Raw genomic sequence first — 12,279 nt, 5'->3', positions numbered from 1 at the left:
AATGGTCTCGGCTATCCATCTGGACAGCCGCTGTCTGGACAGGGCAAGGTCCCGTCTTGGCCCTGTATGACAGACAAACGTCTGACTGTCGGATTTGGGCGGTCTCTCGAAGATAAATCCGGAGTGCCCGTACGGGGCACAAAAGCTACGTGCTCAACCCTAGTTCAGACCCCCGATCTCAGGGTTCAAAGGCTGCCAGCCTAAGAGGATGGTTGATGTATGAGGACAAAAAGGTCTTTGGGAGAAAAGAGGGGTTCGGCCATAAGGTTACTCCTGTACCCCCCGGATGCCAATGCAGACACTCTCCGTTCACGGAAAAAAGCATGTAGCTCTCCTACCTGCTTTGCCGATGTAATGGCCAAGCGAAAGGCTGTCTTCATGGACAGCCAGCTCAACTCTATACCCCCCAGGGGTTCAAATAGGGGTTTGCACAGTGTACGCAAAACAAGGGGCAAGTGGGCACTGGGTTTCGCCGAGGAGGCCTCAATCGCTGAGCCCCCTTTAAGAAGCGGGTCACCAGAGTGTGGGACCCAATAGTCACCCCTCAGATCTCTGAGGGCGTCTGCCTCCGACTAGGAGCAGACGAGCCAGTCGTCCAGGTAAGGGAAAATACGCATTCCCTGGGCTTGGAGTGGAGCCAGTGCCGCCGCTACACACCGGGTGAAAACCCTGGGTGCCAGCAAAATCCCAAATGGGAGCACACGGAGCTGATACGCCCTTCCCTCGAACGCGAAGCGAAGAAACTGCCTGTGGTGAAGTGCAATGGGGACATGAAAATACGCATCCTTCAGATCGATGGTAGTGAACCAGTCATTCTGTCGAATGCCATGTAAGACCGCTATCGTACGCAACATGTGAAATCTTAGTACCTTGAGATGGTCGTTGAGAGGCCTCAAGTAGGAAGGGAACGGAGTGCCCTTCTGCATGGCTCCGAAAGCGGAGACTGGGCCAGTCATATCTGGTGTCGAGCGAGGGTCAAGGAGGACATAAGCCTTCCTAACTCCCTGCTCATGTAGGCAAATGCCTGCAGGGAGGCATCACTTAACCTCTGAATAGACGGGTCTGCATCTGAGTCCTGCAGTGACTGGGACAGGGCTAGGATGAGGTGGGACATAGAATTTCCAATATGTCCCATACGTGCCGCTGTGTCATAGCTCCTGATGATGGAATCATCAGTCAAGCGGCACTGCGGCCAGGGACAGCAAGCGTCGGGCCTGAGTGCTTCGTCAGGTGACCGCAACAGCTGGCTCTACATTGGGCATATTGCCTAGTCCATAGCTGGATGCATCCACCATGTTCGCCAATGCCCTACAGTCACTCGGAAGGTGAGAGAGACATCTGGGGTCTGCCCAGCACCTTTAGAGCTCCTCAATGTATGGAGCTGATGGTGGGACACAGAGAGCTGTGGACTGAAGAGGCGTCTTAAAAAACGCACTCTGAGGGGGTACTACGACCGGTGCCTCATCTAACCCAAGGTGCGCTAGTGCCACCTTCAAAATAGGCCTTACCGATGTCTGGCTGCTATCTGAGCCTTCCCTTTCACTGCCTGTTTCCCGAGAACCAGGACGAGAGCAGCTGAAGGCCTAGCCTGCCCCGTCATCACCCACCTCCTCTACATACTCCACTTGGCCATGAGTTAAGCTCTCCGAAGCCCTAGTAGAGAGGACATCGTCCTCCTGGCTTTCGATTGCCGGTGATAATACTGGAGGCCGTGGTGACCGTCGTTAGGCTGTAGCGAGACCACTACCTGCCCCTGCACCTGAAGGCTGTAAAGGAGAGCCTTAATCTGTGCAAATTCAGACGTCAAACTGTCCACCTTTTGTGACAGGGCAACATTTCTACGTTTGCCTGTAATAGGATTTTCACATTTCTCAGTCCGTCTTGGGGGTAGAGGACTGTCCCTGTGTGGCGGAGGCCGCTGAGCCCCAGTGGTCCTCCCTAGCTGAGCCAGTCTGGCTGACCGCCAAATACTGGCATACTAAATAGTACGGTATGGGGATTGGAACACACCCCTTCTTTTAACAGATTACCATGTCTCCCCATTTACAACTACCTGTTATCATGTGATGACAGCCTAACTATCACCATGATAACTGCACAAGCTCCACTGATCTGCAAGAGGTTTTTGTTACACAATATTTCCAAGGCCATGAATGAACCTTTTCCCACTCTAAAGGAGTAAATGACATAATAATCAACAGACTCTGGAGTTTAGACCTTCAACTCGTTGTTGGTTATTAACTTATCAAAGGTATAATGATCATTGATATATAAAAAAAAATCATGGATTAAGATGTATAATCTTATTTTCCTTCATAAACATTACAAGCCATGTTTTACTTGGAACTATCCTGCAGCTGCCAATTATGTACAGAAGTCATAAATAATCTATGTAACAGAGGTGAACAGCTAACAGAGCTGTCTATAAAAAAGGTCAGTTTACAGAATAACATCAGACGCAGTGTTTCCCTTAACGACAGCCAACAATATGACAGTGGTTGTTTATGAGGTTTTATTGTTGTTTTATGGTGCTACATGGTGATGTTGAATAGATTCTGTTTGTGCCTGGTACTACCACTCTGACGGTATTCTGACACACATTAGCCACACACATTCAGGTGATAAAGCATTGACGTTGTCATAATTTGCATGTAAGGGGAAAAACAGAGGGGTGGGGGGCAGATAAGAGTACTGTAAATACAGAGTACAACAAAGGGACTGGTAAAGTCCATTGATTTAGTATTGCCATATAATAAGGCCAATAAAGTAAGGTCACAGAAATAAGTCTTTAATTCTCTTTGAGGTGCCCTGGTGGCTCTCCTGGTTGAGTGTGCGCCCCATGTACTAAGGGCTCAGTCCTCACTGCTGTGGCCTGGGTTCGAGTCCAACCCACAGCCCTTTGCTGCATGTTGTCCCTCTCTCTCCCTCCTTTCCTTTCAGCTGTCCTATCAATTAAAGGCCAAAAAAGGACCAAAAATATCAGATAATATATATAATATATATATATATATATATATATATATATATATATATATATATATATATGGAAAGTGTAGCGTAAGAGAAATGACTCTTGTCCTGCATGACTCAGACTCAGTTCAAAGGTACAGTGTGTGTGTGTGTGTGTGTGTGTGTCTAATGGAACTTACTCATGGTTTTATCCTTAAGTACAAATTGTCTTTACTTTGTGTAACTGCCGCAGGGTTAGGGTTAGATTAGGTTACATTATACTAAACTTTATTGATTTATAGGCAATATTTTATCATGTTGCGTGTAGGTTGATGCTGTGTACTGTCTACCTGTCTTATATTGAGAGCTTGTTAACTTTGTTAGTTCATCTGTTGGTTTAACGGTTTGTCTGTGAAGGACATGAACCGCCTTAACGATATCGTTAAAGTCTGCTCCAAAGCCATCGGAGCCCAGCAGAGCGACTAAACTCTCTCTGGGAGAAATGGGTTCTCCAATTGAAATTTCGTTCTGCGCAATAGACTCTGCACTTTATTGATTTCATTATTTTACCTTGTATTTTTGTTACAAAGTCAAATATTTATACATTTTCCCATATTCCTTTTTATTGGGCTCCCCTCATAGACAGGCATCCAGTATGTCCAAAACTCTGCCGCCAGGGTCCTCACCCACACCAAGACCTGGCATCACATCACCCCAACCCTCATCCACCTTCACTGGCTCCCAATTAAGTCCCCGCATCACGTATGAAATCCTCCTTCTCACCTACAAATCCCTCCATGCCCCTGGCCCCACAGTACCGCTCCGACCTCCTCCATCCATACACCCCACCCCGAAACCTGCGGTCCTCAGAAGCTGGTCTGCTCTCCATTCCCCACACCAGACTACCTTTGGAGACAGATCCTTTGGTGTTGCAGCCCCATCCCTCTGGAACACCCTTCCCGCAAATATCTGAAATACTACATCCCTGGACATATTTAGAAAAAGTCCTGAAACACCACCTGTTCTCCTGAGCCTGCAATCTCATTTAGCATAGCCACTGTCATTCTGTAAAGTTGCCTTGGGTTTTATGAAAGGCACTATACAAATACAAGTTATTATGCTCTTCGGTGATAAATAAAGCTATCTGTATCTGTATCAATACAGATACATATTAATTCCATCCATCCATCCATCTTCGTCCAGTTATCCGGGGTTGGGTCGCGGGGGCAGCAGCTCCAGCAAGGGACCCCAAACTTCCCTTTCCCGGGCCACATTAACCAGCTCCGACTGGGGGATCCCGAGGCGTTCCCAGGCCAGGTTGGAGATATAGTCCCTCCACCTAGTCCTGGGTCTTCCCCGAGGCCTACTCCTAGCTGGACGTGCCTGGAACACCTCCCTAGGGAGGCACCCAGGGGGCATCCTAACCAGATGCCCAAACCACCTCAACTGGCTCCTTTCGACGCGAAGGAGCAGCTCTACTCCGAGCTCCTCACGGATGACTGAGCTGCTCACCCTATCTCTAAGGGAGACGCCAGCCACCCTCCTGAGGAATCCCATTTTGGCCGCTTGTACCCTGGACATATTAATTCATAATTAAAGTATAAAATAATAATAATAAAAGGGGGATTTTTTGGGGAAACAATTGACAATTATTTTGTACCTTTAGCAGACATATTAAAACAGTAATGATAATGTAAGTTTTGGTGCTATTTCATTACAAATCCTCTTTCAAAAAAAAAAAAAAACAGAGGAACAAGAAGAATGGTGAGATTCTACAGCATTCATTGAAAGTAAGAACAGTGTTAAAACTATAGAAATAGAATAAGAGTAGAACTGACATTCCCATCTCACGTTTACCATTGCCATTGCAAAGAACTGTGACCGTTGAAGCAGGCTAACTATATTATATTTCTAGGTCAATGCACTGTGCGGCGCGCCATTTTCTTTTGAACTCGTCAAATGACCACGGCAAACTGTTCAACGTCCCCATTCTATTTCTCGGTTTTCAAACAGCGACGTTGCTTTCTAACGTTAATCATTACGGAGTTATCTGTTTAGTGTTATCTTGACTTGACACGACATATCAGTTCTTTTAGCTATTATATACTCACAGGCTGTAGGTTACCTATCTAATCAGGTTGGTTGCTGAGATTACCAGCAGCAACATGTCATTCCCAAGGAAACATTTCATCTCTTCAGCTCTCTCTGTTTTTAGGCGAGCAAAATGTTCCAATTGACTTCGCATGAGGTTTAAGAAAACACTGAGATGTAGGGTAATTTTCTCATGGACTTCTATAGAAACAGTCTTCTTTTTGCAGCTAGCATCTGTACAGTCAGCACCTTACTATTCTGGGAGAATAAAGCTAGAACACACTTCCAATGAATAACATGAAGCCTAAACGTGTCTGCATCTAATGTTGAGTCAACACTCTTTTTTTAGCAAATCAGGACAGGACGTTGTTTCCATACAAATATGTACGTTTTTTTTACTTGTTACTTGTTTTAATATGAATTCATGTTGACCACTATTCATTTCGAGATGCAAAATTATGAAATTCCTTTATGAAAAGAGTCTTTATGTGCGGACATTTTATGGCTTAATTAGGCAGGGACAGTGAAGAGGTGATAGGAAGTAAGGGGAGACTAGGAGAGATGTAACAAAGTGGGTGGGTGTCTTACAGTGACAGGCAGAAGATACGCTGTCATCACAGAAGCTGAATCAGCTATAGATCCAGCCCTCTCTGCCAGAGGAGTCTCCTTTAAGCTTAACATGACGACTCTTTTATCAAACACTGATAGTTTTGTAGAAGTACAAGTTTGTGTGTGTGTGTGTGTGTGTGTGTGTGTGTGTGTGTGTGTGTGTGTGTGTGTGTGTGTGTTAAAGCCATAGTGCATAGTTTCTGTCGCCCACATGAGGATGAGCAATGAGTTATGACAACAAAACTGTCAGATACAAATCCGTTTTATGTCACAACTTTGTATGTTGTTATCTGTGTCTGCTCTGCATGGACGTCACATATAGCCTATTGCATGTCTGTCTGTCTATCCAGGAAGAGGAACCTGTTGCTCTTTTTGAGGCTTCTTCCTTTTTTAGTTTCCTGTTTTTTCTTATCTAAATGTTGCCTGTAAGGACAGAGGGTGTCCTATGCTGTAAAGCCCTTTTAGGCAAATTTGTGATTTTGGGATATATAAATATCATTTATTTGACTTTGACATTAAAGGCTTGTTTTCTCCTGTTCAGTGTCAACATTAAATCTAAAGTTATCTTAATCCAAAAATGAAAGAAATGCACTGGTGATGTTATAGCCTACAGACTCCGGTCCAGCAGGTGGCGACATTGCCCCTGTTACGAAGGTTTGCACTGAACAGTTGATGCGTTTCCTAGGATGGCGAAGGAATGGCTCGCCCTACTCTGTCTCTGATTGGCTAGTACTTGTTGCCTTCGTTGGTGGATATTTTCCGGATCCTTTTCCATCCTAGGAAACGCAAATTCGGCCGTGTAATGGTGGAAGCAGATGAAAGTTAATGGCCTGTCCATAGATGCTATGATACATGATGGGGACCGACAGTAAAGTGGTCTCCGGTCAGTTTCAAACAGTCTCTCAGTCTCAGTTGGACTTCTCCGGACAGCCGTACTCCGTGTCCGTCCTCAAAGCCGGGTACTGTCTCCCTCAGCCCGGCGGCACGTTCAGAGCGGACGGGACCATCACACTCATAACCGGACCCAGGACTATTCTGGTAGACACCGGGGGGCCATGGGACCGGGACTTTCTCCTAGCGACACTGACAGAGAGGGGTCTGGACCCGGGGGACATTAACGTGGTCGTGGGGACTCACGGACATTCAGACCACGTAGGAAACCTGAGTCTGTTCCCAGCAGCGATGATGATAGTCGGGTATGATATCAGCGAAGGGGACACATACCGGCCCAACAAGCTAGCAGAGGGACATGCCTACTGTATTGACGAGCATGTGAGTATCGCTGGGGATTTAAAGGGGAAGGGACTCCGTCTAAACATGGGCTCCAGTTAGCTAAACCGCAAATGGCTTCTTAAAACTCTTTAATTAATCAACACATTCACTTTCTGTTGTCTAAAAAGAACATTCTGTGACAAAGAAGTCCTCAGAACAGGAAAAGACATTTATAACGCAGTGTTTTCATTCAGTGTGGTGAAAAACAGAAGTCAAATATTTCAGGCAGTGTGTGTACTGGTCCTGACTAACACTAGATGTAGTTAGTTTTCAAAATAAAAGCTTCTAAAAATAAAAAAAGATGTAACTGCCTGAAACTAACCGATCTCAGGACTTAGACTGGGACTAAATCTAAAAAAATAGCTAACATAAAAAATAGGAAAATCTGAATCAGATTTATTGACCAATTATGTGAACATATACAAGGAATTTTTGACTCCAGTTTTTCATTGCTCTCAATGCACTGAAATAGACCTACAGCTAAAACTAGGAAAAATATATTTACACAAAACAACATGGCATTTGTAGACAGAAAGACAATAGTGCAATGTTGCAGAGTAATAAAGGTGCTTGAACAAATTATAGGATGTTTTAATGCAACCGGGGAATTATGTTTGACAGTCAAAAAACAAAGTCGGACTGTGACGGAGCTCAGCAGCCTTGTGTGTTCTGCTGCTCTTCCCTGAGGCGTTGACAGCGTTGCGTCTCTCCCACAGGTATCTGTAGTTCCCAGTCCCGGACATACGGGACAAGACGTCAGCGTCCGGGTGACGGGAACCTCGGCGGGCACGGTGCTTGTTGCTGGGGACTTATTTGAGTCCTGCGCAGACGAGGACAGCTGGCGGGACCTGAGTATGAACCCTGCAGTGCATGAGGTCAGTCGCCGGGAGGCGCTGTGCACCGCTGATGTCATCATACCGGGACACGGACTACCTTTCAGAGTCCTCAGGAACTGATGAGCCAACATGTTCTGACCTGGTATTACATTACGTCAGAGCGAGTCAGGATCAAGTCGGACCTAAATCTAACCAGCATGCATTGGGCGGCGATCGCCTGTGATCCATTCTGCGCTGACCTGGCTCATCTCGAACGAGCCTATTATTTTTCCACATTTGGCACAACAACTTGTTGCATGACTGCCACCAACGGTTGGCAGACACACTACTAACATAATATGTTAATAAAAAACATCCAAAACACAGATTGACTCTTAGGGCCCTATTGTAACGATCTAAGCGCCTGGCCCAGGTCAACACATCGCCATATTATATTAATAAAAAAAAAGAATGCAGGAAAGATAGAAAGCAAATTAAGAAAGTAGAGAAAAGAGAGAGGGACAAAAAAATAAAATAAAAAATAAGTACAATACAAAGAAGGGCAGAACCTAGGATGAGGTAAACCAGCTATTGATGATTGCAGTTTTGATTGTCTTTAATCCATCTCATGAGTGTGGTTTTAGATGATGGATAGCTGCTGCTTTCTCTGAGTTCAATAGGAAGGCAGTTCCAATAATTTGAGGCCCGTACTGAGAGGACTGTTTGGCCGAACTTACTACTCTATACTGTACAGCGGTCCACATGACATCATGACTTCGCGTAAACTTACACGCCCACTTTCTTAAGCCAAATGGCGCGTTATCTGTACGCATTTTGAGCTCTCCGCGCGTATGTCTACGCTGTATACAGCGGACGTAAACGTACACGGCACTTGGCGTGTTATCGTGAGAAGAAAGCGACGGTTGACTTTAGGAAACGGGACACGAAGGAATGACATGATCCCCGGTCTCCTGGGTGAAAGTCCTGTGTTGTTTTACCCAAAAAAAAATTGTATTTATTATTAGTATTATGTTATTCTAGGTCTTTAATAATTTTGACCAGGTCTTAATTTTCCTACGTCCACGCACCTGAACCTCTAATGGTCTTTTTTTATTATTATTCCGTGGTGTTGTAGTTCTTTCTGTCGCTGGTCCAAATATAATTTTGCTGTATTACGACTACAAATGAGACCATCATGCCACTTATATAGCAGCCAATCAGCTGCCATATAGTCTCTCTCAATCAGTCTCTCTCTGATTGTACCACAGACATGAAACAGATTTTATTCTTCAGCTATGAGGAAGGGCAAGTTTAGCGATGGTGGGGGAGGGGGCGCGTCAGTGTGCAGGAGGAAGTTAGTCAAATAAAGATGGCGAGGTCAGGGGGAAGGAAATGAGTCTTTAAATAAAAATGAAAAAAAGTAATAACATGCAAATAAATTGCAGAATATCGCAATATGTTTAGAATCTCAATAATATTGTGTCATGGGGCCTCCGGTGGTTCCCACCCCTAATGTGTATATGTATATATTCACTTCTTCATATACACACACTTCTATCCGTACATCCAGTAGTAGTCACATGTTTATGTTCACCTTGTTCAGCTTTGTCCTTGTTCTTTAAAAAGCCAGAGTCAAATAAGATATATGTGTTTACACTGACTCAGCCATTAAAACTGATTCTGATTCATCTAATATCTAATTGGTCAGGCCAGTGGTGGGGGTGGGGGGTCAAGTACTGTACTTAAGTACAAATGTTGAGGTACTTGTACTTTACTTGAGTCTTTTCTTTTCATGCCACTTTCTACTTCTACTCCGCTACATTCCAGAGAGAAATATTGTACTTTTTACTCCACTACATTCATCTGACAGCTTTAGTTACTTTACAAATGTCTTGACATAAATGCAGATATAAATTTAAAAAAGTAATAATAAATAATTATCGATTTTCAAATATTGCACCTGTCAGTACAGAACAAAATATTCTGGAGCCTATTTTGCCATCAATCCTGCTGACGTTGTCTTTGCTGTAATCAAATCAGTATATATTTATGTTTATGTTTATGAGAAACCTACATGTGTACAGACAAGGCTAGCAGCAGCGCCGCGTCAGACACGTTTCTGGTGTTGCAAAGACAAAGAAAACGCCACGCAACAGAAGCGCCACGCTCACGCCACGCAGCCAGTGTGCAGGAGCTCTAATACTTTCAGTACATTTTCCTGATGATACTTATACACTTTTACTTGGGTAACATTTTCAGCGCAGAACATTTCCTTGTAACAGAGTATTTTGAGTATTAGATATAATAACTGTTCAACCCACCAGCCGGCTCTACTAACAATGCACCATCCACGGTCAGTAGGATGTTAACAGTGCAACAGGGATGGTTTATCAGCTCTGTAGCCATAACTACTTCCTTGTAGAGTTTAAAACGTGTATACGTTATGTTTCTTCAGTACATTTCATATGATCGTTCTAGGCCTTCTCGTCAGACGTTGATGTCTTTTGACTTTCAGATGACTAAAGCCGTGGTTTCTGGAATGCAGCATACATCTAGTACCTCTTTACCCGAAATGAAACTGCTTCCTTATTCTCCTCCCAGAACTCCTATAAAACGGTGTTGTTCTGTGTGTCTCTGTGGCCCAAATGAATCATTAACTGCTTTCTGCAGACCACTAGTAGTAAGGAGGAATTTTTATGATAACAGATATCACCACCTTGTTAAAAAAAACAAAAAAAAAACATATTTGTGTGAGTGTGATTGTAGATTATAAATGACTTCTCAGGTTGTTGAACAGAAACAACGCAAGAATGAAGAGAAATAACTGCGGTTATGTCTGTAATAGTTCTCTGTTTTGACAACATTCATGTTGTGGGAGGCAGTAAACCAACTTATCTTACGACATAGTTGTTAAAATGGGTTGCGACAGTAATTTAGGTAATAAAACAAAAGCCCTGTTTTTGTTGCCAAAGTCTAAAGTTCAGACAGTAATGAAGTCATCATGTTAGCTACCGCTTCACAGTAAACAAGGGACACATCTCAGGCAGAGAGTAAGTCATTTTGATCCTCAGATCACATTTCACTATGTTTATGTTTTACAGAAATCTCTTGATCCATAAATTAGGAATAACGGATTAGATTTTGTTCATTTTTGTGTTGTGAAGTACACAGCACTTCATCTAATACGCCTTTGGTAATGGGTCACATTGATCATAACTGCTTAATCCAGAATCCCTTTTTGTAAAACGTGTTTGTATTTCAACATGAATTTGTTAGTTGGAGAATGAAAGTGTGATTTTAAAAAGGAGTCTGATTGGTTTGATGATATTCTACATCTTAAAGTCCATACCAGTTGACAAAGACCTTCCTAATATCGCTTCCAATCTCCAGAGGTTTGTATTTGTATTATTCAGATTTTTTTTTTTTTTAAATGCATGTAAAACTGCGTTGTGTTTTAAGATATTTTTGGTGCTGACGTTGCTGATCCCCCTGACTCCTACTTCACCTGCAGTAACTCCACCAGAAAGTCAGAATTTCCACCCATTTTGGTACAGACGTGCATGTTCCCCTTCAGTGCCATTATCAGGCAAACATTTAAATGCTGCTGTTAACATCTTTACCTACTGTGTAGCTGGCAGCGGACTCTGGACGGAGGATGGAAATGAATACACCAACTCCTGCAGAGACCCGGGCTGAACCCACTCTCACCAGGAAGCAGGTACTCTTGGCTCTCTCAGCCATTAAAACTGATTTTGATTCATCTAATATCTAATTGGTCAGGCCAGTGGTGGGGGGGGTCAAGTACTGTACTTAAGTACAAATGTTGAGGTACTTTACTTGAGTCTTTTCTTTTCATGCCACTTTCTACTTCTACTCTGCAACATTCAAGAGAGAAATATTGTACTTTTTACTCCACTACATTCATCTGACAGCTTTAGTTACTTTACAAGTGAAGATTTTTGCACACAAAACACATGTAGTTTATAAAATCTGATGTTTTATTATAAATAAGCTGAGAGTCCAGCTGAGATGATTAGACCATTAATAAGACACAACTGTTTGGATCCTCTACACTTTCTAAAATGGGAGGATTTTTACTTTTAATACTTTAAGCACATTTTCCTGATGATACTTACTAGTAACGTTTTCAATGCAGGACTTTTAGTTGTAACAGAGTATTTTTACAGTGTGGTATTAGTACTTTTACTTAAGCAAAGCATCTGGATACTTCTTCCACCGCTGCAAAAAAGGAGTCAAACTGTTTGTGGCACGTTCTGTTAGTTAAAAAAAAAAGTATTAGTAGGGAACGAAGTTATTAACTTAAATAAACAATAATATATATGTATTCTCATTGCGCACACACTTGGTATTGTCCCTCAATGATAATATGCCACCCATAATAACCATTATTTGATATATATGTATGGTGGATCCGCTCAAATGACATTTTCCTCATGTTTGAGCTCTCATAAAAACTCTTTTCTTAAGACGTTTGCTGACATATTCAATGGAGTCATGTTGAGAATGACCATGTCAAGGTTGA

The 12,279-nt window shown here is 43.1% G+C and overlaps 1 protein-coding gene across 1 annotated transcript in view; it reads left to right on the top strand.

Annotated features, from left to right (window-relative positions):
• The first annotated feature begins 6,382 nt into the window (after positions 1-6,382).
• Positions 6,383-12,279, top strand: part of mblac1 (metallo-beta-lactamase domain containing 1) — a 10,079-nt gene continuing 4,182 nt past the window's right edge. The window contains exons 1-3 of the mRNA XM_078275985.1: positions 6,383-6,921; positions 7,638-7,796; positions 11,368-11,454. Coding sequence (XP_078132111.1) covers positions 6,502-6,921; positions 7,638-7,796; positions 11,368-11,454 — 666 coding nt within the window. The 5' untranslated portion in view covers positions 6,383-6,501. The remainder of the gene's footprint in view (positions 6,922-7,637; positions 7,797-11,367; positions 11,455-12,279) is intronic.

Source organism: Sander vitreus, chromosome 19 (assembly GCF_031162955.1).
Source record: "Sander vitreus isolate 19-12246 chromosome 19, sanVit1, whole genome shotgun sequence".
NCBI classification, from domain to species: Eukaryota; Metazoa; Chordata; class Actinopteri; order Perciformes; family Percidae; genus Sander; species Sander vitreus.
Note: the sequence above shows the minus strand (reverse complement) of the source record. Positions and strands in the feature narration are given on the sequence as shown.